The following is a 27,874-nucleotide window of genomic DNA, read 5'->3' on the forward strand; positions in this document are numbered from 1 at the left end:
CTTCTCGTTCACAGCATCATCTTAAGCTCTTTGTTATAAATATATATCAATGAAAAAAAAAACCTTACCCAAATGTGTATAAAAAGCATTGTGTTTCCAGCGTAAAGTTCACACAGCAGTTTTGTACAAGATGCCCTACAAGAGATGTTCACCCTAGCTTTCGCTTTCACCAGCTTTTTCATGCTTGCTGCGCACTTGCTCGGTTGAAACGAAGTTTTAATTTACGATACCTTATTCTCACTGCATATTTAGTGTAATATACTACGTAAGCTATTACATGTTTGTCATTGCCCACACTGAGTCTTTTTGACGCATCAGATCAGGTCGAGCCGGGCCCGGTCGTGCAAGCGCGGTGCCGATGCGGGCCTGGGCGTGGACCCGCGGTTCCATCTTGAGTTCGGGCCTCAGACGACGGGCCCGAGCCGGGTCCGAGCCAAAAAGTCAGGCCTGTGCAGTTCTCTACAGGCTTTTACTGTAGCGAGGGTATGTTAAAATAAAACATACAGTGACGAGACAATCTTTTGTCTTTGCTAGTGCAAGTTCTCAACGTTGCTCAGAGTTCAGAAAAATATAATTGGCAGAAGCCGCAGAAACTTAGCTGAAACAACGAATGCAGGTGTGCAAGATGTCAAGTCACCATTAGCAAAGACCATCTCGACCCGATATCTTGTTCACTGACGTCATTTAGGCAGTGATAGTTGTCGTTCGTTTCGAGTTCACTTGATCACTATTTCGTGGGCTCTTACTCAAAATGTGAGGACAAGTCGGTTCTCTGGATGAGCACTTTCATATATGTTTGTCGAAACTCATAAAATTTATGAGTACGCCTATTTTCGATTGTATTTTTTGTTTCATTTATTTTCTCAACAACGAAGTGATAAACCAGCGCTACTTCTACTTTTAGTTCTTACATTTTTGTTCTTTCGTTACGCAAGCTCAGCATCCGAGTAGTAGTATGCCAGGTTCGATTTATGCACATGAGCGGGGATGTTTCCACCGGAAGTGCAGAAATATAAACCCGCACCAGAATAACTTCACTTTGGCCTAGTTGGTGTTTACTGCATATCATATCGACCACTTATAAAGACGGGGACAGAGGGGGAGAACACATAAACAGCACGGGCGCACCTGCAAATGCGTATTTTTTTATTTATGCTCGTGCACAGGTGCCCGGTGCGAAGAAGTGTACTCTTTTTCTTTTGTTATTCTCGCTTTCGACCTTTACTTTCTTCTTCAGCGACCGAACACAACACTGCCGAAGGGTCTCCGGAGCCGCCTTCGATTTGTAATTGTGTCGATGGCTAACTTGAACGGCTCGAACTTGAGCTTGAAGACGTCGAGTATACCCACGCCCAGGCGGGCCAGTGCACCGGACATCCCGCGCACGATGCTACGTAGTGAACTGGCCGACTTGCGGGCCAGGCCATGCAGTGACGTGCGATATGCCGACGACAGGCCGTGAAGCAGGCTGTGACACCTTCGCTCGGAACGGATGTCACCGGACAGGATTCGCTTCAGGAGCTTCCGGAACCGCATTTCCGACTCGTCCGTCCTTTCACACAGAAAAAAAAGAGAAACTCATTATTAGAGTTACTTGCTGCAAATGATTGTGGAGCTCTGTTTACAGCTGATAGGGTCATGACCTGTCTGTCCCTGTGCGTATAAAATTGTGCTTCCCCGAGAGGCAAGGTGTTTTTACGAACCACAACCACAGCGTAAGGCAGTATAAGGTGAACTCAAGTTTTACAGCACACACATTTCGGCAAAAGGCTGAAACCTTCACAAGTCTGCATAGCTCAGACATTCCTTTGAGAGCCGAAGAAACCACTTTGAGGCCATCCCGGCTGGCCTATCTTTTCCCGTACATGTAAAGTCGGGCATATGTGAATGCACATCGCATCGGTTCTTTTCAGTTGTGGTTGCTTCGCATCTGGACATTGTCAATACGTTTGAGCTACTTCATCAACTTTTCCACTACCGCTTGTACTAAGACCTAAAGGCAGTCGCCACAACAGCGGGTGGTTCATATGTGAACCGAAAGCCAGTAGCAGTAAGATTACTATTCTAATTGTAGTATAGATGACAGATGTTCGCACTGCATTTGTCGCCACCTTTATCAGTGCCGAGTAGGAAAGGTATTTCTCACTTTTTGGCCTCCTTTAAAGCCCTTTCATCGTTCCAGTTCGATCCCGCACGACGGTGGAATGTACGTTGTATCGTGCTAGGCGGTTGTCCTGATTACGCCCGGGTGGGTAAATTTATGCGATGGCCATAAAGTTAAAAAACCAAATCATATATGATGACAATTCTGGCACAGAGCGCACAGATCTTGAAAAAGAATAGTTCGCTGTATTCTCATGTCTGCAGGGTGTTTCTAATAAATTGTAAGAGATGTGGCAGTAAGCTAGCGTAATTGTATTCTCTGCTTTTAGGAACTCATTTCGGGAGAGTAAATAAGAACGCAGCAGCTTCCCACCGAATAATGTGTTTTACAAAGCACTGGACACATTTTGTACAGTCAACCATGAAAGTTTTCGGACCACGGGATCTCAAAAAACGTTCAATCTCGGAGAAGCCAGTGACAGTATAGTCAGTAAAAGTGAACATCACAATGTTGTTCACATGTAGTGGTAGAGGCTGTAAATGCGAATACTAGGTTGCGTTGTGAGGCTGCGAAGATATACAGCTTTTTCTGAGGTCTCGTGTTCCACAAAATTTTGCGGTTGGATGTAACCTAAGCCGAGGCACCTACGATCCCTTCGATTTCCAAAGAAAAAATCGCCGGCGAGAACGATGCATTGAGTTCATCAGATTGAGTCTTTCTCAATGGAATTTCTCCCATCTTAGGGGAGAAGATGTGTAACATTAGCACATATATCAGCAGTGCATCATAATTCGCCACTGAAGGGGCTTTCTAAATCATTAGTGAATGCGTGACTTTTTGTAATCCTTCAGGATGGATGGTAGAGACATACTGTGCATCAAGATATTTTTGTAATTTGCTCAGCTTCCTCTCGTTGGAAAGTTCTCAAGATATTTATTTGTTTAGTAACAGAATTTCGCTTTATCGATAATTTTTGCTTAAACATAGTGTTACGGGAAGTATTTACTCAGCAGTAAATGGCTAGCACTTGACTAGGCAAGACTGCAATGGGCACACAGGTTTTAGCAGGTCTTTCAGTCTGACAGTAGAGACTCTGACCCAGCCCCACTACAACGTCTTTGTCTTCGCCTCTGTTATCGACAGTATTTTGACGATTTGAAATTGTAAGCCTTTATGTGTATTTCTGTCTGTACACTTCGGTTAAGGAACAGTTAAACAAAACATAATGCAATGAGAGCGTTTAAAATTCTGTGAGATATTTTGCAGTATGGGGGCTTTTGACTGAACTATAGGGTTACGACATTCACTTTGGAATGTTTTTCAAAAGAAATTTTTCAGCATTTACGTCTCAATATGACAGCAATATGCCAAGCGAATTTATGTTCATAAGAATGTTCTGTAAGTAATATGATTGTTTTAGCTTTGTAGATGCAATAAACACATTACAATAATTTAGAAAAATCTGGCACTCAAAAGCTTTAGTTCTGGAGATGCTGTTCAATTTGTGAACAGTGATTTTCGTAAACTAAGTTTATGCCTTCGGTGTGAACCATATATCTTAAATTACTTCATGGACATAATTTCCTGAATTTCTTTCCTGACACTTCATTTAATATTCTTCCTGGCAATTAATTCAAGCTTCTTTTTTTTTCGTTTCGTTGTTTGCGTTTGAGCAATCGAGTGAGACTTCCACGGCCTTCATGGGTCTCGGCCTCATGTGCACTGGCTGACCATGTTATTGACGGAGAATGTGCTCATTTCTTGTTTTTTCATATTTGATGAAAACGATGCACCTGTGCCTTGTGAGTGTAGCACACGTACATGAAAGTATTGTTAGTATTGAAAACGTTTGGTAATTTGAACGGCAAGAAACGAAATCACTGTCAATGCAATGTCATTTCCGGCGAATATTCACAACCCTGAAAAGCTAAACTCTATTGCGAAGCCTGTTGCTCAATTGCTAAAGCAACATAACCTTTTGCAAGTTTCAAGTACGCTTGAAGAAGAGTGCTTTTTTTTCAGAAATATTGCCTACCATCCCCCTTTAAGTCTTTAGTCTCACTGGGCGCTGCAAACGCGGATTCGGCTGGCCCATCCGCAGCCACAACTGCGACAATGGCCCAAATCTACGCGGCAATGCACCCTTCACGTACAGCTGCAAACACACTTTCTCCCATATTTCTTAATACGGAAGGCATTCAATTCGTTTGGTAGCTCAGTAGCGAGCTGTACGGGCCTTGAAACGGAGCAGCAAGTCGCGTGCAAGCGCTAACCGCTACAACCGCTCAAGCCATGGCCTCTGCTGGAAATTAAGGCTCGGTTTTAGAATGTATAGCAAGCAATCGAGAGTCTTACATTGATTTTGGTTGCCTGGGACGGCGTTGCTCACACTACAACGATCACATCAAAAAGAGAGATAGGGAAAGGAAAAGGCCACACTAGTGCTGGGCTGCATGTGATCTTTCTTCGTTATCTAATTTTGTTGCATTTAACCTTTCGACTTCTCGTGAGCTTTGCTGTGATATCCAATTTTCACCATGAGTAGCCCCTAAATATTGGTCGTGCGCTTACTCTCCATCACGCACGATATGAATATATTTGCAGCTTTATGTCATGCTCTTAGCAGGTAATGTAAATTCCTTGTGAACGATTTTCAAATATTTATCGGCACTACTCTCTTCTTTAGTCTTGCTTTTTTTGTCACCTAGTTTAGAGATAGCCGACTTTTTTTCAGTAGCCAGACTTCCTCTACTGCTGCAGCTAATAAACAACAATAATACCTGGTTTTCACTTCAGTGAGAATTTTGTCAATCTTGGCGATCTTCTTTTGGAAGTCGAGCATCTCGCGTCGGGTGTGGCTCTTCTCCATCTCGGTGGTGATCAGCTCTCGCATGCTGGTCAGGTTTTGCTCGAACTGTCGACCCAGCTGGATGTGAACCTCGAACTCGTGGATCAGGTGACGCTGCGCACGCAATATCTGCGCCGGCCGCGCCGCATTACATCTGTTACTGCTCGTGCGCGTGGTTCAAGCTATATAAAGTTGCTAGAAAAAAATGCAATAGAGGACTCTGGCGCTGCGAAACTTCAGCTACCATGGAAATTATGGTTAGTGCATGCATTTGTCCATTCGTCGTTCTTGTCGGTTCAACCGTTCTTGTGTCATTATTTATTACGCTCTCTCTTTCTAAATTTCCGAGCTGTCATAGTTTGCTAGACGCAGCAAATGCAATTAATCTCCGCACACACGCGTAATTGTTTCATTTGTAACGTAATATTCTGTTGAAACATATCAATTTGCAATGTCACAAAGCCATTTGAAGTTAGACGGACGAAGTGCATTCCATGCATTCTTCATCATTGCCATGGTGGCTCAACAGCCACACCTTTAGCTATCCTAAACACCAGTGCCAGAGTTTCCTCGAGTAACCTTTTAGGATGCTCTGTGGTTCGAAGAGGTTATTAGTGTTCTCTCTATCGTGCTGTCTATCATTTCAACGCAAACTGAGCGGCTAGAACACAGCACGCACAAGGGTATGAGACGTCTGCAAATCGCTTTCAAGATATGGCGCGCGCGACCGTGCGCCCGCGCAAAGTTCGCTGTTCGTGGCAGAGCATAAGCCGTCCCACCTCCTCCCTCTCGCGCTGCCTCCCCGCTTTCCTTCCTTTTTCGCGCGCGAAGTTCAGTCGCGATCGTCAGTTCCCCTTCCCCACGGTCGCGAAATACGCAGCTCCTGCTGGAGCACAACGTCGCCCCTCCCCCCTCCTTCTTCTACCCGCCCATCTCCCCACGGCCTCTGGCGCGACGGAAGACGGCTCATTTCCTCTCCGCCTTCCTTCCTCGCGCGCGCCTGACTGAGCCGTGGTTGACGGCTCCCCTCGCGTGCTTTCACTCGCAGATACAGCACGCGGCTCGCGGCGATGTGTTCTCGCCGCGAGTCTGGAGTGTCATAATTTATATCGCAATTATATTTAGAACACACAGTGCTATACACGATTTTAATACCTACGGTGTTCCGTCAACGCACTTCTGAAAACCGAACACCGTAGGTCCTTTAATTGCAAATTCCACTGCACTTTTTAGATATTTTTCATGCGTTGAACAGCTTCATAAGCGTTAGCTGAGACACACGGTATATCGTAATTTTATCCACGTATATAAAGATGTTGCCTTTAACATTTAAATAGAGTAATAAACAAAACATTATTTTCATATTTATAGCATAGTAGTCGATAGTAAAAAACCAACTTTTAAAGGTGTCATTGATATGTCTTGCGGTGTTAGGAGGACGTACGTCTTGCTTGCACCCTTGCTCGTACTTGATAGAGTACCGCTTATACAAAATAACTACACATGCTACTGGTTCAAACTACAATCGACGCAATCACCACGGGTTACTGTCTTCAACCAGTTTAGCGATCTAGACCATGTTATCTATATTTGCGCGCCCTTTGCGGCTTCGAGAATTGATCTAAAATCTGCTTTAGACCAGGTTAGATCACGAAGGTTTCGCTACGGAGGTCCGGTGCGGGAGTAACGCCGGAAGTGCTTCGCGTGCGATGGTGGTGCTCTTAGCCTTCCACCGCAGTACTGTACTCGACCAAACTCTCTAGTTTGCTGCCACTGTGTGGGCACCAGAGCACGGTGTTTCTGTGCCAGCCCACGTGTTACCCTTTTTCATCAGCAGTAGCATGATCAACACATAACCCTTCAAGTATTTCCAACATTCATTACAGAATACCACTCTCTCTTTCTCGCATGCTGGTGCACATAAACTGTATATCCCGCCTCCGACGATATCGGTGCTCTCTAATGGCTTTAGCAATTATTTCTTGAATGTGTGTCTTCTCTAAACGACCGACCGAATACGATGTCCGCATTGAGCAGGGAGAAGCTCGACCAATGTTGCTACACTTGATGGGTCCTGGCGTTGATTATCGAAACTGTGCGAATATTTGAATTTCTTGTTTTCCTCCCTTGAGAAAATGGGCTTTCTCTCTCGCCCCCTCTCAATGTAGTGGTTGAACTACTTATCAAAAATATTTTTCTGATATTAACGTCCAGCACTACAGGTTCTGTAGTAAATATGTGCCTTCCTAGCTAGCAGTAGCGACAAGATCGCAAGTTCAACACATATAGTTGTTGTTGTTGTTGTTGTTATTGTTGTTGTTGTTTCCTTATTGACCATTCTACTGTAGAAGTGGCGTGTAGGCAGCGATGCACCAACACAATTTTTTCTACTAAAAGCTCTCTCCATCTCTTTCTGTCTCTAAGTTTTTCGGTGACACCCGAATCAACCAAAATAGCAGCATCAGCTGCATCAGCTCGTTACGTCCGCTTGCAAGTCGAAGGCGATCTCTAATCATCCTTGCCTTGCGTTAGCTGACTCTTTTCCATCCTGTGCCTGCAAGTTTCACAATTCTGCCCCTCCACTTAATCCTACGCTGCCATCAACCAAGTTGTCCTTCCATTGGCACCCGTTCTATTGAGTCATCTGCTCTACCGTACATAGCTTGCTCAAATTGCACTTTTTCTGACACTTAATCTCATCTAGAATGCAAATTCCCACGTCGGGGCTGCGATCCATACTGTATATTCCCATAAATGGAAACTCGCCGCACCCAAAAGAAAAAACCGCTACAAACTTTCGTCAAGGGTGTGCCGGCCACATTTGAAGAAATGTGCGCCTCCTGCTCAAGTGCGACAACACACTTTTGCAGGTGTTAATACCTTCTTTCTTTCTGTTTTGTCACGTTTATGCTGATATTGCAGTTTTACACATAGTAACGTGTGCGTCTATTTTTCAGTCCTCGAAGAAGTGAGTCCTTGCACGCACCGGCGTATCCCGAGACTTGCATTGACTCAATGCTGAGTGAATGCAATTCGTGATGTGACAACGATTCAACACTCACTTTCTTATCAGCGACTCATTTTTGAAATAGTCGTGCCACCACCGTCAACATTACGCACCGAAAGCCTATTGACCTCCTAAAACTTACACATCAAGTATGGCCCACATCGCCTTTTACAAAGCTGTGCACTTGTCTTTGACAAAGCTGCACATGTCTCTATTTGCACTGTTTTTCTTATACTCCCGTCCTCAATGTATCGATTTTGGATTGCTTGAACCTACGCAAAATAAATTATGCCCTACACGACTTCATTCACGCTGAAGAAGTCTCGCGGAAGACGTGCTACAAGTTTCATCACTAGCTTTTGCATCTAATGAGGTCGTGTATAGTTTTGCCGCACTGCACATAAACCAGGCATTGTTTCATTTGACTTGATAAGCTGTTTAGTTCGTAAAATCGTTATGGCAAGTGTGACCCGATCAGATGGCACCGAGGCAGCCTAGCCTACACGCACCGTCTCACCACGTCGAACGGTTAGTCGCCCCCGAGCTCTCCCGTGAGCCTTTTCTCCCGTTCTCTCCTCCCTTTTCTCTTCGTCTGTTCCGTCATCTTCCACTTCATCTTCTTCGATTCCATTTTCTTCCGTTTCTTCCTCATCCATCCTCGGCTCTACTGTTTCCTCTGATGGTTCGTCGACCTCTGTAAATTTAAAGTAGTAAAGTTCAGTTGAAATAACACTACTATGATGCGAGTGGCGTCCGCATAGGCTATGCATAAATACCTATCGTCACAGAATGTGGGACGTCAAACATGGGCTAATTCCAAATAAGCAGGAAATCGTCTACTATTACATTATGAATGAATGAATGGATTGTTTGCTGGAATGTTCAACACGTCACCCTGCATCTCTGTCAGTCTCATTTTTTTGTTGTTGAAGGCATGCCCTCTTTTTTTTTCTACCTTATCGCTCCTTTCCGCCTCTCTTTTTAAACCACTATGCCATCCTTTTAAAGAAGCAAGCATCCCATGTGCCCCTTCTGGCGGCAAGTGCCAGCCCGTCCCTTCCCGTTGTTCCTTTATCTATGCTTCTGTATCTCTATACATATGTCATTGATAAGACAATGATTCATCATTGTGTTTATTGAGGCACCCACGAACGATCTCGAGGGTCTTTATGCTCGCACGCTTGGTACAACACTCAAAACAAACTAAAACAATGGCAATATCGCGAAACACGAAAAGCAATAAATTGGGCTACTCTGTGTACGTTCATAGTGCAGGCACTATGTATAGCACACACTAACGGGAACAAGAGGGACACTGACTAGGAAGGAAGGCACAAATTGGCACGAAGAAGCACAATTACTACCAACTACGAACCACCAGTTGGTAGTTTGCAATTGTTCGTGTCACTTTGTTTTCCTTCCTAGTCGGTGTCCATCTTATCAACGTTAGTGTGTGCTCTACAAAGTGCAAGCACAATGAACACAGTAGGGATATGCACATGTCTACTACGTCAGCTGCTGTGCTTTTCTTGCTCATCATCATCATCATCATCATCATCATCATCAGCCTGGTTACGCCCACTGCAGGGCAAAGGCCTCTCCCATACTTCTCCAACAACCCCGGTCATGTACTAGTTGTGGCCATGCCGTCCCTGCAAACTTCTTAATCTCATCCGCCCACCTAACTTTCTGCCGCCCCCTGCTACGCTTCCCTTCCCTTGGGATCCAGTCCGTAACCCTTAATGACCATCGGTTATCTTCCCTCCTCATTACAAGTCCTGCCCATGCCCATTTCTTTTTCTTGATTTCAACTAAGATGTTATTAACTCGCGTTTGTTCCCTCACCCAATCTGCTCTTTTCTTATCCCTTAACGTTACACCTATCATTCTTCTTTCCATAGCTCGTTGTGTCGTCCTCAATTTGAGTAGAACCCTTTTCGTAAGCCTCCAGGTTTCTGCCCCGTAGGTGAGTACTGGTAACACACAGCTATTATATACTTTTCTCTTGAGGGATAACGGCAACCTGCTGTTCATGATTTGGAAATGCCTGCCAAACGCACTCCAGCCCATTCTTATTCTTCTGATTATTTCCGTCGCATGATCCGGATCCGCCGTCACTACCTGCCCTAAGTAGATGTATTCCCTTACGACTTCCAGTGCCTTGCTGCCTATTGTAAATTGCTGTTCTCTCCCGAGACTGTTAAGCATTACTTTAGTTTTCTGCATATTAATTTTTAGACCCACTCTTCTGCTTTGCCTCTCCAGGTCAGTGAGCATGCATTGCAATTGGTCCCCTGAGTTACTAAGCAAGGCAATATCATCAGCGAATCGCAAGTTACTAACGTATTCTCCATTAACTTTTATCCCCAATTCTTCCCAATCCAGGTCTCTGAATACCTCCTGTAAACACGCTGTGAATAGCATTGGAGATATCATATCTCCCTGCCTGACGCCTTTCTTTATTGTGATTTTGTTGCTTGCTTTATGGAGGACTACGGTGGCTGTGGAGCCGCTACAGATATCTTCCAGTATTTTTACATATGGCTCATCTACACCCTGATTTCGTAATGCCTCCATGACTGCTGAGGTTTCGACTAAATCAAACGCTTTCTCGTAATCAATGAAAGCTATATATAAGGGTTGGTTATATTCTGCACATTTCTCTATCACTTGATTGATAGTGTGAATATGGTCTATTGTTGAGTAGCCTTTACGGAATCCTGCCTGGTCCTTTGGTTGACAGAAGTCTAAGGTGTTCCTGATTCTATTTGCAATTACCTTAGTAAATACTTTGTAGACAACGGACAGTAAGCTGATCGGTCTATAATTTTTCAAGTCTTTGGCGTCCCCTTTCTTATGGATTAGTATTAGGTTAGCGTTCTTCCAAGATTCCGGTACGCTCGAGGTCATGAGGCATTGCGTATACAGGGTGGCCAGTTTCTCTAGAACAATCTGTCCACCATCCTTCAACAAATCTGCTGTTACCTGATCCTCCCCAGCTTCCTTCCCCCTTTGCATATCTCCTAAGGCTTTCTTTACTTCTTCCGGCGTTACCTTCGGGATTTCGAATTCTTCTTGCTCAAACAATTATTAATTTTTTTATTCGCATTGGACTGAAATCGTCGTTCCGCCGTTTAAGGTTGATTTCTTAGAGCAAGAAATTACCTGAACGCCGACGTCCACAGAGGTAAGTAAGGAGTCGCGAAAATATTATTTGTTCGCTTTAGGACGGATTTTTCAGTTCCACCATAAAGCCGAACAATAATGCAGTAACAGCTGTTCAACATATATCTTAAAACTAGCAACATCTTTCTATTTATCCGTCCTATAAGCGTATTTTATGATGAGTTTGTGTTTGAGTTTGCAGTTGCTGAAAAACGTCCATTTAGTATTTTGGAAGAGCCCTCTTTGGATGTTAATGTGTTTTACAGCAGATTTTGCCGATAGGTATCTCGAAACTGGAGCTTCTATGGGGATTTTTTGTAATCAGGCGGCAATTCTCTACTCTTCGGCTCCAATTTTCGAGTTTCAATTTGTGCCCTAAGATGAGCCATTAAGATATTAATAACACTTCCTAATTACCCATCTGTTCATTGAGTTATGCTATGCACGTGATGTCCTCCTCTTTCGCTAACGTCCCTAACAGGTCAGATTCCGCTATTTGTTCCATGCGAATTCTCAATAGAAGCTTGTATTGGCTCACAAGTGGCGTTGTCTGGTCACGCAAAAAAACAGTTGTTCCAGGAGCAAAGCACCTGCGGGAAAGCGCGGTTTGATGAGTTGACAGCTGTGCCGACGCCGGAGCGTGAATCAGTAGCAAGGATTCCAGCTGCATAGGCGCGCGCTCACGCCACACGCGCAACCAATCAGAACCGTTTCGCTTCCGCCGGGGAGGGAAAGGGCAGGATAGGGTTCCGCGCGCGCTGCCTCCGACTTCATTTTCGTTCAGTCTCGCAAAACGGATGGGACTGCCACGCGTTGTGCGTTCCCTCGAGGAACGAAAAGCCTTAGGCGAGTGGCGGCGAGAACTCGTCCGTGAAAGGGCTCGCCGTAGGAGCGCCGATCCACGCGTTAGATCCGCCCGAGCACAGGCAATCCGACACCAATGAGAAGATCCCAAGCTGAGACAGGGGAGGCCGAAGCAATCCGGCACCGTAACCTGTGGGTTACTTAACCATGGCGAAGGTCTGGTGCACGCAGGACAAGCTTCACTTACCCCCGTTTTCCGGTCGGGGAAGGATTGTTCAGTTATCAAAATTACTTTCCAACTAAAAAAACCACCTTGTACATGCATAAAGGACTGACGAATAAAGAATCTCAAGAAAGCTTCTCACGCTTAAATAAGACAAAACCATAAATAGCAGAATACAAAAGAAAAATGTAATCAACAAGGATAGAAGGAAGAGATACATATTCGTGATTCAATTATAGATCAATGGAGAACCAACCACAGGTGATATGTAAAAATTCGTTTAGAATATGCCTTGGGAGGTATATTTTTCTTTTTTGCGGGACTACGTTGCACTGTGTGGTATGCGAGGCGCTACCCTTAACACCTTACCTTACCCGTACGCAGGGGCCAAATGGTACCTTGATCTTGCTCAAGGCCCAGTTCAGAACCTCGTGTAGCGTCTGCGGTCAGAGGCGCGGTGTCTCAAAACGCTAGCTATAACAGGAGAACGACGCTTCCCTTAGCACTGGTACTACTGGCACCACCGCTGCCACTAGTACCCCCTCAAAATGGTACGGTACCACTGTACCGTTTGTACCGCTGTCTTAGACTGTACCATATCCGGGATCGGCCCATGAAGGCGGTTAGACACTCACAACAAATCAAGGACGGCACGCAAGCATGTCTTAAGTGTTAGAGATAATTGCAATCAATATTCGGTAGTAACTGTTTTGCTACTGCCATCGCTCGAAGTTTAAGAATTCTCACATAAGATGCACGATTTTTGCTCACGGTGCAGTGTAGGTGTCTGCTGTTGAAGTTGGGGGAATCATGCTACTGATGCTGGAGGCTCACCTGCTGCCGAGTAATAGTGAAATCATTTAACACATAACAGCGAAGCTGTATATGGTTACGACATTTGTTTATTCCAGGAACAACCCGTGAACTAGCTCATTGGCGCACCTCAGAGCAACTGCGCGGACGCGCTTGTGCCACGGCTCACGCGTTCGTCCTCGTCGTCTCCTTCCACAGCTGGCTCAGTGGCCGCTCATTGCTTAAGGTTATGTAAAAGGGATATCCGAAATTATAACGTGAGAAAGACTGAGGAAACAGTAAAAAATGGACGCAGCATGAAATCAGTGAGGAGAAAACTTGGCATAAGACAAGCCAAGATGGGTGCACTGAAAAACACGCAGGGTAATAATATCATCAGCAATTTCTAAGATGTCGTAAAAGAAGCGGATGACTTTTATGCTGACCTATACAGTACCTAGAGCAGCCAAGAGGGAACTATCGTCATAGAGAAAGAAAGTCAACAAGAGGGGACACTCGGCGAAAACTGGCAACAGGAAACACGTCACGCCTAGTGTGAACCCTATCCGTTAGGTGACGCGAACATCGGAAAAAAAAAAGAATGTGAAATGAACTTATAGACAACGTTTTCTATTTTTTATTCTTTCCCGCTAAAACTAAAACGTTTTGCGTGTAAATGAACTTATACTTCGCCACCTATTTTTCTTGCGTCACCTAGGAAGAAGCTGGCGCCAGACGCGCCATATGCGTGCGTCATTCGCCACACATGCAACCAAAGCGATCGAGGCCGGCTGCGCATGGGAATCTCGCCTGCTCGGCGACCAGTCCCTTTTGGGTGTAGGCCGTTTGTCGGGCTCCCGGCGTTCTCTTGCGTTCCGTCTGCATTTCGACACGGCACCGCTGCACTACTGGACTACAGCAAGGTAAGGAATTTCATTCGGCAGTCTGCGACGCACTTCAAGCACATTTAGGCTTACTGCACAAAACTGAACCTATTTAGTCACGCAGTTATCGAAAAACAACTCCGGCGTTCGGGCCTAGGTAACTCGAGTTAAGGACTCGTACTGGGAGATGTTTGCGACGCATTCTCTGAGCCCAAGCATTATTATAACTTATATAGGTAGTTTTGGGGCACGCTCGCCGCGCCTGGCTTTGTGACGAAAAGCGCTTAGGCCGTGTGACGCAGTTTCGCGTGTTCTGAATCTTAGGCGGACAATTTTTGGCGCTTTCTCTGACCCCGGACATTATTGTTACTGATTTCGTTACTTTTTGGGGTACTTTTCAAGCAAAGTGGCCTACGTGCTCGGCGTAGTGATACATTTAGCGAAAGGCAGCTCGGCTGTGTGCCGCAGTTTCACGTGCGCAGAATCTTACTGGGACAAGTTCGTGACGCATTTTCTGACTTCAAAAATTATCGAAATTCATTCCGTCACTTTTTGGGATACTTTCGAGGCATGCTAGCCGCGACTGGGGTTGTGAAGCTGTTCGCAAAAAAGCAAACCGTCCGGGGTGAGTTTTGCGTGTACTGAATTTTAGTGGGACAAGTTTGTGACGCTTTTTTATGGCCCCGCAACAACATATACCTTATTTCGGTACTCACGCTTGTCGTACACGCGACGAGCGATTTGCCGAGAGTGATAACACGGGAGTGTCTTGCTTGCGCCAGCAGGACGCGTATAAGATAACGCCGAGGAGCTCAAGAACTTGACATCTCCGTTTTCTGAGCGACTGAAAACAGGCTTTGCACCCACTAATTTATCTTGAGTGCGACTCGAAGGCATTCTGCGAGCATGTAACATGGACTGGCTGAGAGCCTGTGTTGTAGCCACCTCTGTGTACTTGGCGTACCATCGCGTCGACTGCGGCCAAGTTGTTTTGGAAAGGCGCAGTCACCCGTGTATTTGTTCTCTTGAAGTGTTCACGCGAAGGGAGGGATGCTTGAAAATTGGATGTTTCCTTTATATTTGATGGCATTGTTTGGGAGGAGTCTATATGCTACGAAATGTATGTAAAAATGAATTCATCTGTAATGCCGCTCATTCCCCACTTACTCATGTTTCGCCACTACACGCAATATTCCAGTTTCATCAATATACCAAAATCATACATGCTTGTTTGTAATTTACTTTTTTTTTCAGTTGCTGGCATCCGATGTAGCTTCGTACAGCAACGACTGCTGCTTACCTTGTGCCACAACTTTAGATGAATGCACAAGCCCGGAACGAGCATTTATACAGAGCAAAATAAACATTTCATTCCAGAAAACGCCTTGCGTTTACTTTGTGAAATTGCACGTGACAGATTCAGTGGAGGCTTGTAAAATCGTTCGCAATCATTTTTACTAAACGAAGCGATTCCGCGCCAAGGCCGCACGTGGTTCAGCAGTAGAAGCGAAAAAAAAAATTGGAGGCTTATCGAGGTTAAGCCCAGTGGATGCGAACCATCCACTGGGCTTAACCTTAGCGTATCCTTAGCGTTTGGAGGCATCTTGACCGCATACACGCCCGGCGCAAAGACGCTGGCGCGGTTGCGGGCACAGAGACTGACGCGACGGCGGGCGCGTGCCGCTTCATCCCTGGCGTGACGTCACATATCACGTGATGCAGCGATGGTGGCGCCGCCGCGGCGCGAACCGAAGCGTGGAGGCCTCCGCCGGGCGACGTCCGACGGCGCAATATGAGGCCCCATCTGCAGCCGGTGTGACGTCATCACGTGACGTCACATCATGTGATCTCACTTCAGGGTCAATGGTGGCCACCGCCGGGAGGCGATCGACGGCGCGATATGAGGCCCCATCTGCAGCCGGTGTGACGTCATCACGTGACGTCATGTCACGTGACCTACTTGAAGGTCACTTGAAGGTCAATGGTGGCCACCGCCGGGAGGCGACCGACAGCGCGATATGAGGCCCCATCTGCAGCCTGTGTGACGTCATCACGGGACGTCATGCCACGTGACCCCACTTCAGGGTCAATGGTGGCCACCGCCGGGCGTCGCGCGAAGGCCCGAAACCTACGTTAATATGCTTCGCATAAAAATGCCGCGCCGATCAGCGGAGCCGCCGTGGCATGTACTCGCTGGCGTTCAAAACGCACACGCCGAGAACCGAAACCGGAAAGTGTTAATTCCTTCCGCTTGGTGCGCTACAGTCATTCCGACATATGGGCTCTTTGGGAGAGTCCGCTCGTTGACTTTCTCTATGCTATCATCATCATCAGTTAATCCCCGCAACGGCTTGCGCATCCTCGTCGAGGACAAACAAGATCCTCTCACCCTTTGTACAGGACCATATTGCATACCCTAGCTACACTCCAACAAGTTACAAAAAAAAATATTGCTTCCGCGTTCTTTCTAATCTTTCGTGACAATATCATTGAAGCTGTAACATCTAGTGCGCTGAAGCTTTATTTGCAATTACCAATAGGGCGGCGTTTTAAAGACATACAGGGCACCGTACAGATCAATTCTGGGCAATGCAATTTGCTACGGATCTACTGCGCTCGCCGACGTGCGGTACGGCGTGGCGCTGGAAGCGTCTGTGACTGCTTAGTTTTCGTGGAGGAGGGGAAAATGTTAATAACATTACGTCACGCAGCTGCCTTGGCCAACGAACGCTCCGTATAGTCGGCTGTTTGCTCAGAGGCGGCCCAACATGTGACCTCTGGCGTCCAGATCACGAAGCAGGAATCGAGATTTGCTGAGACGTTTGGGTGCGCCTCTTTCAGGCGCCTCTAGCTGGGCAATGCGCACGGTCTGTCTGGTGTCTTTCGCTGCCTGTCATGTTGCCTTCAGCCAGTATTATTGTTCTAGCAGGGCAGCGTCCGTATAGACGAGTGCACAGTATGGCGTGCTGTTGCGAACATGCACAACACCCATTTTAAGAATGTGGCTAGTGTCACCTCCAACCACTCTGCTTTGTCGGTTGTTATTTCACGGTTACATCTACTCTCAATTACGGGAGAGCCGGTAGGCCCAAAAAGCTCCCCATACGTGGACCGATCCCGAAGATAGCGCAATGTCGGGCCGACCCGCGGCGGAGGTGCAGTTCGTCATTAAGGGGCCCACATACACAGCTTCGCTACTCATCCTTCTTCACAGAGTGGGAGGGCACTGAGTGTTTATATATTTACGGTGGCATGAAGCATTGCTTAAAGGGGTATGAGCCATTCACTGTCTTACGTGACGGACGCACTTAAAAACAGAGGTGATGTGAGAACGTGTGTGCAAACCTATCGTAACGATGACCACCGATCAGGACAATAAATAAGTTCGCACCTTTGTTCAACATTCAATGTCGCCTCTGAGCCGTGTGCTAAACAGCTTCGCTGGTCATCCACCTTCACAGAGTGGAATGGCTCATGAGTTTTTCAAACGCCGGATAATTCAAATAAATTTTTTACCTAGCAACAGTGCTGAATAAACGGGGGTTGGCTGCGTGCGTTTACGTAACGAGACAACTGTTTTCAAGTTAAATGCGAAAGAGATACGGTGGAGCAGAATAGCGAGCGCCATCGCTTCTGCTGTTAAAGCTTCTAAATGTGCCGAGCCAAACAAGCCGAATCTGAACACTAGAATAGAAGCTGTTGCTGCGTAAAGGGAAAAAAATCAGCCACATTTGCATACGCCAAAGAGGGTGAAGGCGAAAGCCTCCACGCTCAAAAGACATTCATTAAATTTCGTGACATTTTCATTCAAATGCGTTGTTGTTAAGCTTTAAAAAATTAACTCATGGGGTTTTATGTGTCAAAACTACGATCTGATTATGAGGCACGCCATAATGGGGAAATGGAGGATGCCGGGAATTAGGACCACATGGAGTTCTTTAAGGCACCTAAGTCTAAGTGCACGGAGGTTTCGCATTTCGGCCCCATTGAAGTGCTGCCGCCATGGGCCAGATTCGATCCCGCTACCTCGTGCATAGCGAGAAGGCCTTGTTACTTACTACTTCTCTTGTCCCACCACAGCTCGCGGTTTCGAATGTCTTACTTGAAGCTACTCTTATTGATTGTGCTCTGATAAACTTCGCCCTAATTAACACCAAAGGTCATGGGTTCGACTCCCACCAAAGGTCGAGGGTTAAAGTGCCTTAATGAAGTCTATATAAATTATCTGCCTTAACTACGCCTTAACACCAAAGGTCGTGGGTTCGACTTCCACATGAGCTCGAGGGTGCGACTGCCACCTAGGTAGTGGCTCGAGTGCCTGAATTACCTTTATCTATGTTGCCTTTTCTTTATTTTTGCATGATTAGCGGCATCGGTGTCAGCTGTGGAAGAACACGACGACCGACGAACGCGCGCTCAGTGGCGCGAGCACGTGTCTTCACGAGGCGAGCCCACACGACTTTCCGTACCGCAGGCCACGTTTTCCAGACAATCGGGGGTATTAGCCACTTAAAGCTTTCGCCTTAATAATGAAAGCAGAGAAATTGAATAGCTTGTACTGAAAGGCACACAAACCGATATTGGAATTAAGTATGCCTCACTGGAAAACGACGATGCTGTTTTGTAAGCATGACCATGTTCTAAAGCGCTCTTATTTCGTGGGATACAATAATCTCATTTGGTCGTGCGGCCATTGAACTTTGAACTAATGTTGACGCTGCGGGATTTCGTTCTGTGCGTAGACTGGTTCTGCCAATATATGCTTAATAAGGGGGGAGATATAGGAAGAAATTAGGTGGTCGGTCACCGAGGCCAATGGCTGGCTACCATGTATTCTGGAAATTGGTTAAAGTGATGTAAAGGTAGCTGAACAAACAAAGAAGAAGAAAGGGGCAAACTAAACTGTACTTTCCATCTTCGAATTAGGTATATGTAAGAGGGGTATTCGAAATTATAGCGTGAGTGCGACTGGGGAAGCAGGAAAAAACGGACGCAGCATGAAATCTGTGAGAAGAAACCTTGGCATAAGACAAGCCAAGATAGATGTACTAAAAACAAGCAGGGTAATATCACAATTTCGAAGATATAGTAAAAGAAGTGGAAGAATTTTATGCTGACGCGTACACTGAAAAAAAAAACTGATTATCTGTTCCGCTTTGGAAAGTTCTCGCAACAAGTCTTAATTTGACATTCGTCTAAATAACAGTAACTCATACAGCCCTTGGTGGAATGAAGAATGCGCTCGTGATTATCGAAAGAGAAAAGCCGCTTGTAAAAAATTATAACATAACTAGAACCACAGAAATTGGAGCGATTATAAGTTCTTTCGAGCCGTCTTAAAACATACAGTTTCAACAGCCAAAGACGAATACAACTGCAAGCATTTTGACTTCCTATCTAACAATAAGAATAAACGCGCTTTGTTCAGTTTCTTCCGCAGTAGGAAAGCTCTTCCGCATCCAATTAATATAGACTCCATAGTTTTAAGTACTAATGAAATGAAACATTCGCTAGAAGGAATCGCGAAGGGATTAGAAATTAGAGTTTCTTCAGTTCTACCACATTGCTCCAGCTTACGAAGGACATCAGATGATTTTATAGAAATTACCATGTTAGAATTGGCTTAAATCGTGGAGCGACTGCCAGATTCAGCTCGCGGCGCAGATGGCGTAACTTCTCCCGTGATCAAAATTTTATTTAAGGAAGCTCCTGGGGTCCTTTTAGCTATTATAAATCACTGAATCAGATTTTCATGGATTCCGTCTGCATAGAAAATTGCTAAAATAATTCCTGTTCTTAAAAATCATGGGGAAGGATGTACAATAGATAACAATAGATCAATCGCGCTGACCTCAAACTTGGTGAAATTAATTGAAAGATACTATATACCACTATCCTTAAATTTGAAGAGACCAAAGACTTGCTTAATTCCTGCCAAATTGGATTCCGAAGATCATGTTGAAACTGGCATGCTCACGTGGACTTAGAAAATAGAATAAAATTAGCACGGCGTCAAAGACAGATAGGTGCTATTGTCATACTAGACATCTGCAAAGCCTATATATATATATATATATATATATATATATATATATATATATATATATATATATATATATATATATATATATATAAAGGTTTCAGAGAGTATCTTACCAATAGGAAACGCTACGCAATCTACAACGAACACTGTTCTGACACTTTAACTGTAGATTCTGGTATTCCCCAGGGGTCGGTGTTTGGTCCTCTCCTTTTCCTGATATTAATTAATGATATTGTTAGCAATATTCCTGGTAAAATCAACCTTTATGCTGACGATTCTGTGATTTATTCTGGGGTTGATAACAGAACCGATCGATGTCTCTTAAACAGGGCTCTTCAAAATATTACTGCTTGGTGTGCATCTTTGCAAATGTCAATTCACTTGGCGGCTAGGGGCCAGGAACTGTTGGACGCATATGGGACCTGAGAAGAAGGTTCCACCCCATCTGGTGCCAGCGCGCACCAACCTTTACTAAGGGCTCAGTATAAAAGTTGATTCTCTCTCTCGCTCTCTCAGAAAACCGTTTCCATGACAACCACACATTTACTAAATCCTTTGAAATGTGTATACAGTCTTAATGGTACCCATCTATCTGACGTGAATGCTTATAAATACCTCGGATTCTTGATTACCAGCGACCTGAGCTGGACTAAACACATTGGCTGCGTAACTGCAACTGCAAACTTCAAGCTGTTCTTTCTCAGGCGTGCTCTGAAACTTTCGATTTTCTTAGTTCGTCTTCTTGCCTACAAATCAATTGTTCTTCGTACTCTAGATTGCGCTGCTATTATCCGGCACCCTTACACTAAATCTAATACTAATAAGGCAGACAAGGGGGGTAAGGTTTATACATAACTGCTTTAACAGAACTTCAGTTACTGATTTAATAACAAGAGCTAGCGTGCCATCAATCAGTCAAAGAAATCACCTCAGCCAACTGAAGTTGTTATCTCAACTAATTAAAAGACGCTTTAAAACCGATCTTTCCGAAATAATCACCTTCTCAACCCAGATATTCGACTAGGCAGAAGCATGCTTTAGCACTAACTCCATTTCTGCCGAGCAACAACTGTTTTAAGTTTTACTTTTTCCTAGAACAGTGATTGATTGGAATAACCTTAGTGACAATGACGTTTTGTAACCATCGCACTCTTAGTTTGCTTCCCTTCTTAAATAAGTGTTTGCTCTGAATATTCTTTGCTTCGACCTGGCACTGCTTTCTTTTACTTGCACTTTGCTTTGTTGTATTGCGTATTTGATTGTTTTTCCCACCCTGCTAAAATTCCAAAATATGCGATTGCAGTGTCTATAAAAAAATAAGTATTATTAAATCTAGAGTTTCCAAATTACCTTGTAGATTAGATATGTGAATTTTTAAATGGGAGGTAATTCTACTCTTCTCTAAGAGGCTTTTCTTCGAGCATACATAATCAATCACGACGTGTTCCTGAAGGAGCTGTCACTTCTCTATTATTATTTAACGTTCTAAAGAGTTCCATTCCTCGGCATCCAGATGTACAAACATATGTGTATACGCAGACGATATTGCTCTCTATGGTTCAGACAGTGATATTCACTCCCTATATTATCGACTACAGGGCTATCTCCACGCCATAGAAAGCTGGATAAACAATATTCGCCCTTCACTTAACCTGAGAAACTACTCGATATTTGTTTGCCCCCTTAACAATCGCGTTAGTATATCGCTATCCTGCCCTCTCGAGACTATACCTCAAGTGGAGTCAGTGAAGTACTTAGGTGTAGTTTATGACGGCTTCCTAAGTTGGCTTGGCCCCATATTGACCATATAGTTAAAAAAGGAGCGAGAGCAGTTGGCATGCTACGTAAGCTATGCAACAGTCGGTAGGAGATGTCGAGAGACCCACTACTAATGATTTATAAAATGTATGTGCGGCCCATTTTAGAATTTGAATGTGTGCTCTTTCTTGCTGCGCCAGCTTATAAATTACGCCCCCATGTTGTGATTGAGTGGGAAGACCTGCGATTGTGCTGCAGATTACCGAAACTTGTGATTAATGATGTGTTGCATCAAGAAGTTACACTTTGCCCTCAATATTCTGCAGATTTCGGTTGCTGACGGTGCAAACATTCGTAAATAGGCACGAACGCCTTACTAGAAGATTGTGAAACATATTAATTTCGAAGCCTACATTGTTTTTCTGAGTACACTGGCCTCGGTTTCATACGCCACAGGTGGTATTTGTACAAACATTGATTAACCCATTAAATGTATGTATTTGGGAAGTGCCACCTACTTGTGATGTTCCAGACAGTCTACAAACCATCTATGATGACATCTGCCCTAACAATGCAAAATTTCTCTCTCAAGATATAATAAATGGACTATTGCCAGATCATTTATTGAGTTTAGGTCTAAATACGGTCATCGCAACAGACGCCTCACAGCGTGGCGAAAAATGTGGAATTTGCGTTTTCGCTCCTGCTCTAGACTGGTCATTCTCAATTAGGATTTCGGACTACTTATCCGTATTTCTGGCCCAATTTCTAGCTAAAGTGTTAGCCTTACGTAGGCTAAATACATCAATACCGACGGTTCTCATAATAACCCATTCTTTATCTTTATGTACATCGCTCACAACAAATAATGGTGCAAGCCTTTTACGTACACTTAAATTTCTTGTGCCTCACCACATAAATTCAATCAGATTACTTTCGGTGGCTGGCCATAGGGGATTATACATGAACGAGATGGCTGACAGTCTCGCGAGAGCGGCCCTCAGTGGCTCTATACTATCATTACTTCCGGTATCAGCTTACCTAACTATACTAGATTCAGGAGATATGCAATTGCTCTAGGCTTTTTGAATGCAGTGATAGAAATTTTTTCAGAATATCGGCACCTACTATTCCTTAGGCACAAAAATTCCTTTCACACCAGAACAACTGAAGTATTTTTTTACCCGGTTACGCTGCAGAACACCATTATTAAACTGTTATCGTCACAGGTCTGGTCTGGCACCCTGCCCATTGTGCCCATTCTGTGCAGTAGATGAAACCATCGAGCGTTTTTTTTTCTTATTATGTCGCCGTTTTCCCGCTTTAAGCAAAATCATCTTAGAACCAACGTTCACACAACTTGGTTCAAATTTCTCCATTTTAAATGTACTTCCTCTAGGAGCCTCCTCTTTTGACAACTACCACAGGGATGTCTGCTCATCCGTGGAGGAATTCATAGTTGTTTCAAGACGTTTTTCTTAAGTTCTTCAAACATTATTTTTAGCCGTTTCCTGACACTTTTACCAGTTTTTGTAATACCAACATCTTCCTAATACCATCCAACTCTTGGCCGATTCCCTGCAATGGGTACGCGCCATCGAAACAGGGTATCGAATCCTATCTAATCTATACTGACCTGTACAGTATCCAGAGCAGCCACGATACCTCCTTTCGAAGCAGTAATGAACAGGTTACAGGGACTTCTATAACTATGTATAAAATTAGGAGGGTACGACAGGACATGAAACAGGGAATAGCGGCAGGAGAAAATGGAGTAATAGTCTATCTAATCAAAGATGAATGGGACATCATGCTTTAAAAGTTGGCAGCCCTTTATACAAAATGTCTCCTGACTTCAAGCGTCCCAAAGAAATTGAAGAATTCCAACATTATACTAGTACACAAAAAGAAAGACGTCAAAGAATTGAAAAATTATAGACCCATTATCTTCCTTCCAGTATTGTATAAATTATTCACCAAGATAAATTCCGCTAGAATAAGGGCAACAATTGACTTCAGTCAATCAAGATAACAGGGTAGCTTCAAGAAGGGATACTGTATAATGGCTCACATCCATATCATCAACTAGGTAATACCGAAATCTGCAGAGTCCAATCAGCCTCTCTGTATGGCTTTCACAGAATACGAAAATACATTTGTTTAAGTAGAGATCCCAGTAGTCATGGAGAGATTACGTAATCAAAGAGTAGAGAAGGTTTATGTACATATATTGGAAAACATCTACAGAGATTCCACAGCTGCTTTAATTCTACGCAAGAAAAATAGGAAGATGCCTATAAAGAAAGGGGTTAGCAAAGAGACACAATCTCTTCAATGCTGCTCACTGCGTGCTTGGAACTATTCAAACTATTAAACTGGAAAGGCTTAGAAGTAAGGATCGACGCCGAATATCTCAGCAACCTTCGGTTTTCAGATGGCATTGTCCTGTTCAGCAACACTGGAAACGGGTTACCACAAATGAGTGAGGACCTCACCAGAGAGAGTGTAACAGTATATTTCAAGATTAATATGCAAAAGACAAAGATAATGATCAATAGACTGGCAAGGAAACAAGAGTTCAGGATCGCCAGTCAGCCTCTAGAGTCTGTGAAGGATTACATTTACCTAGGTTAATTACTCACAGGGGACCCTGATCATAAGGAAATTTACAGAATAAGAATGGGTTGGAGTGAATATGCATACTTTGTCAGATCGTTACTGGAAGCTTACCACTATCATTGAAAAGAAAGGTGTACTATCAATGCATTCTACCGGTGCTAACATATGGGGTAAACTTAGAGATTGACAAAGAAGCTCGAGAACAAGTTAAGGACCGCGCAAAGAGCGATGGAACGAAGAATGCTAGGCATAACGTTAAGAGACAGCAGAGAGTGGCGTGGCTCAGAGAGCAAACGGGAATAGCCAATATTATAACTGACATAAAGAGAAAAAAATGGAGCTGGGCAGATCATGTAATGCGTAGGTTAGATAACTGGTGGACCATTAGTGTTACAGAATGGGGGTCAAGAAAAGAGAAGCGCAGTCGAGGATGGCAGAATACTCGGTGTTCTTATGAAATTAGGAAATTCGCAGGCACAATTCGGAATCGGTTGGAGCAGGACAGAGGTACTTGGAGATTGCAGGGAGAGGCCTACGTCCTGAGGGCACATAAATTAGGCTGACGATGATGAATGCGAAGTATTGTGCGAATCGTTATTTACGAGACGCCAACTCAGATCGAGCTGGTCGGGCCCTAGCGGCCCGACAGGCACTTTGTCGTTTTCATAATGACGGTTAGTCAGTAACAACATAAGAATTAGAAACAAGCTCCATCCTCAAAAGCGCAGTGCACCTATTTTTCACGTCTGAAATATAGCCTAGCGAGCACGAGCCCATTCACCATTAGACAAAAATTATATACAACAATAAGGTTATCTTATTTCCGTGACTCCAAGTGGTATGTTTAATACAGCTGCTTTCTTTTTGGTACAAATTTCTCTGTGTCACTGGTTTTGGTACGAAACATGATTGCTTAGTGCAAATTTTACGGGTGATCCTAATATCGCGGAACCAAAGATAATATTTTAGCTTGGAACAACGAACTTTTATAGTACAATTATCCCACAATTTTCAATTTCAGAGTAAGGGGATTAAGCTGGTGAGCGGCCCCCAGCTGGATCGGCTCTATTTCAGAAGTGAAAGTAAGGTGCACTGTGTTTTGCGGGTGAAACTTCTTTGTAATTCTTAGCTTGGCACCAATAGCGTCTTAGGACGCGAACGAACGAACGAATGAACAAACTGACGGATGCACGAACGAAAGAACGAACGAAATTTTTTCCTTGCCGAGTGATCGACTAACCCATCTAAACCTTCAGACATACCATAGTTCACGCGCAGTAGCACGCGACGAATGCGATGCCGCCAAAGCAAACATTACAGTTCACGTCGTGCCACGCGTGAAGGTGGTGCGTGACACCGCTCGTACAACGCACTTGGCTGGTTCTCTACCCATCGTTTCACGAGCGGCCGCCAACCGAAGCATCAGCAACTTCCCATCTTTAACTGCAGATGGCGGTAGTTGCCTGTTCGTTGACCCATGAAAGCAGCGAGATACACCCCAAAAGTTGGTTTGACTTGCAGAATGCTTCGCGGTAAAAAGGAAATATTCTAGAGCGGCTTCTCCAAACGCGAGACAGTGGGCTACTTAGGGCATAAAACATGTGTAACGAATCAGGTTAGGAAAATCTGTAATACTGAAGAAGGTGTGCGAGGGCATTCACTGTTCATTTATCCTGTGCATCACATGAATAAGCTACTCTTATTTCTCTTAATATATACTTGCGCATTTTCTCTTACCAACTGTCTCCTTTTCCTTTCTCTCTTGACGTAACGTCTGTCATTTTCGTTGCATTGCTGGTTCTGGAGTGCTTAGCCTCTTGTCATGATTCCATGCTATTTTACAAGTTTCGGCTCCTGACGTTGGCACTTTTTTTTCTCGTTTCATCTTGCTATAAAGAACGTATCTACGCTGCCCACATTCTATCATAGAGCTCTTATCTCGTCTCGCCAAATGCCGAAATCAGAGGGTTCGTTTTAAATGTAGATATACCTAGCATTACACCAAGCTGTCGCCAAATATTCTGGTAGGTGGAATGTTGCGAACGCTTACATACCAACACTTCAATGGTGTTGACTTCATTGGTTGTAGTGCTACTTACCTCTAAACTACAATTTGCTGCCATCTAAAGGTTCTCTCAAATGAAAACTCTCACGAAGACAAGAGTATGTCCGATACTACAAGAGCGAGCAATGTCATCCCCCAAAAAACCAGGACACGTAATTTCACAACTGGCATGGTTAAAACGCAAGCCAGAAAAGATTAATTAGTTGACGCAACTGCCTTAGTTTTCTACAGTGCGGGAATAGTGCAGCATGCATACACTACTTGAGCTCACTCCAGGTCTAGGGAAGATATGTTTTTAGCTTTAGTTCTCATTTGCACGCCTGGAACTGGTGATGTCAGTTCTCTTACGGGTATTACACAGGGACTACGTACTGGGAGACATTGCGCTGAGGTGCTTCACAATGAATTTTCTCAGCAGGCGAAATTCAAGATAGCATGTTTCCTACTTCCTTAGCAATGAATGTGTGTTCTTAATACTCGACTTTAGTCCAGGTCTTCGCCAATCTCTTCATGAAACGGACTTCAATTGGGTTATTTCTGTTTGAAAGCTGTTTGTCGTTACCTTTAACATAGAAGAACTGCTTATTGTTGAAGAAACGTCAATAGAAAGTTATCTTTTATTCTAATTTCTCTCCCAAATAATTGCACAGAGAGGGCACGGTGATTTCGTAGAGCTCACAAAACTGCTGTTCTTTACTGTCGGGAAAATCCCAACGCCAAAAGAATCAGTTGCCTGATTGGTTTCTTTTCCAAAACAATGCAATGTCATTAGAATAATGAACCAATGGCTTCTCTTAGAATTACTGAGCAGTGGTGCGAGAACATCAAATTGGCGTCGCTATACGTACTTCGTCCTTTCATTTTCGAATGCCAAACATGCGCCCCTGGCACGTCTCTGCTGTTCTAGATTTCAAAAATTTAATTTAGTATAGTCTAACTAGTCAAATTTATATTGTTTTGTCTGAAAGGACTAACCTAATATTTGTTATTTATATTTATTCTTCTTTAAAGAAATTTGGCAGTCCCTTTGATGTGTCGGCCTTCTGGAAGCACTGCTGGGATGGGCTTCAGTACAGTCGCCAAGATAAAGTACGAAACACATGTCCGTAAAAAGCACTCGAAATGTAGTACAAACAGTCGAACCAACAAGTAGATCAAGCAACTTCCCATTAGGTTCGAACAGTGGCAGCACCGACCCTTCCGGCACGCGCTCGCCCTACTGATGGGACTGTTTCTTTTGTGCCAACCTATTTTCAAACTTCAAATTTCACATACTGATTCCTCACAGAGAAGTATCACAGCCCTAACCTGATGAGGCAATCATGCTGTTCGAGCATAACTCTCCATGCAGCATCAAGCCTAGCATTCCTAAGCATGCGTACCGTCCTCCAGGCCGAAGTCGTCTGGTTCGTCTTCGGTCTCCGCGGATTGAAGTGGGTAGGAGCGTGCTTCGCTGAGGCTGAAGCATATTGACAACAGCAGCACAAGTAGCAACAGCCATCCACGCGGCGAATGCATCGTCAGCTGTCTAGGGAACCACCCGGCTGAACGCGTCTGCCCGT

The 27,874-nt window shown here is 44.4% G+C and overlaps 1 protein-coding gene across 1 annotated transcript; it reads right to left on the reverse strand.

Moving 5' to 3' along the window:
* Window positions 1–1,086: 1,086 nt before the first annotated feature.
* On the reverse strand, window positions 1,087–27,873 carry LOC142558081 (uncharacterized). The gene is made up of 4 exons (XM_075670241.1): window positions 27,695–27,873; window positions 8,469–8,653; window positions 4,885–5,081; window positions 1,087–1,552 (listed from the first exon to the last, which is right to left on the reverse strand). Exons 1-4 carry the CDS (start codon window positions 27,828–27,830, stop codon window positions 1,234–1,236), a joined length of 837 nt encoding a protein of 278 aa, XP_075526356.1. The 5' UTR covers window positions 27,831–27,873; the 3' UTR covers window positions 1,087–1,233.
* Between the last annotated feature and the right edge of the window lies 1 nt (window position 27,874).

The sequence above is a fragment of the Dermacentor variabilis genome, chromosome 9 (assembly GCF_050947875.1).
Source record: "Dermacentor variabilis isolate Ectoservices chromosome 9, ASM5094787v1, whole genome shotgun sequence".
Classification (NCBI taxonomy): Eukaryota; Metazoa; Arthropoda; class Arachnida; order Ixodida; family Ixodidae; genus Dermacentor; species Dermacentor variabilis.

Coding starts and splice junctions, on each gene's coding strand:
- LOC142558081 (XM_075670241.1), bottom strand. CDS start 27,830: ATGCATTCGCCGCGTGGATGGCTGTTGCTACTTGTGCTGCTGTTGTCA. Junction 8,654..27,694: donor CGACTTCGGCCTGGAGGACG/GTACGCATGCTT, acceptor TTAAATTTACAG/AGGTCGACGAACCATCAGAG. Junction 5,082..8,468: donor CCGTTCGACGTGGTGAGACG/GTGCGTGTAGGC, acceptor CGGCCGGCGCAG/ATATTGCGTGCGCAGCGTCA.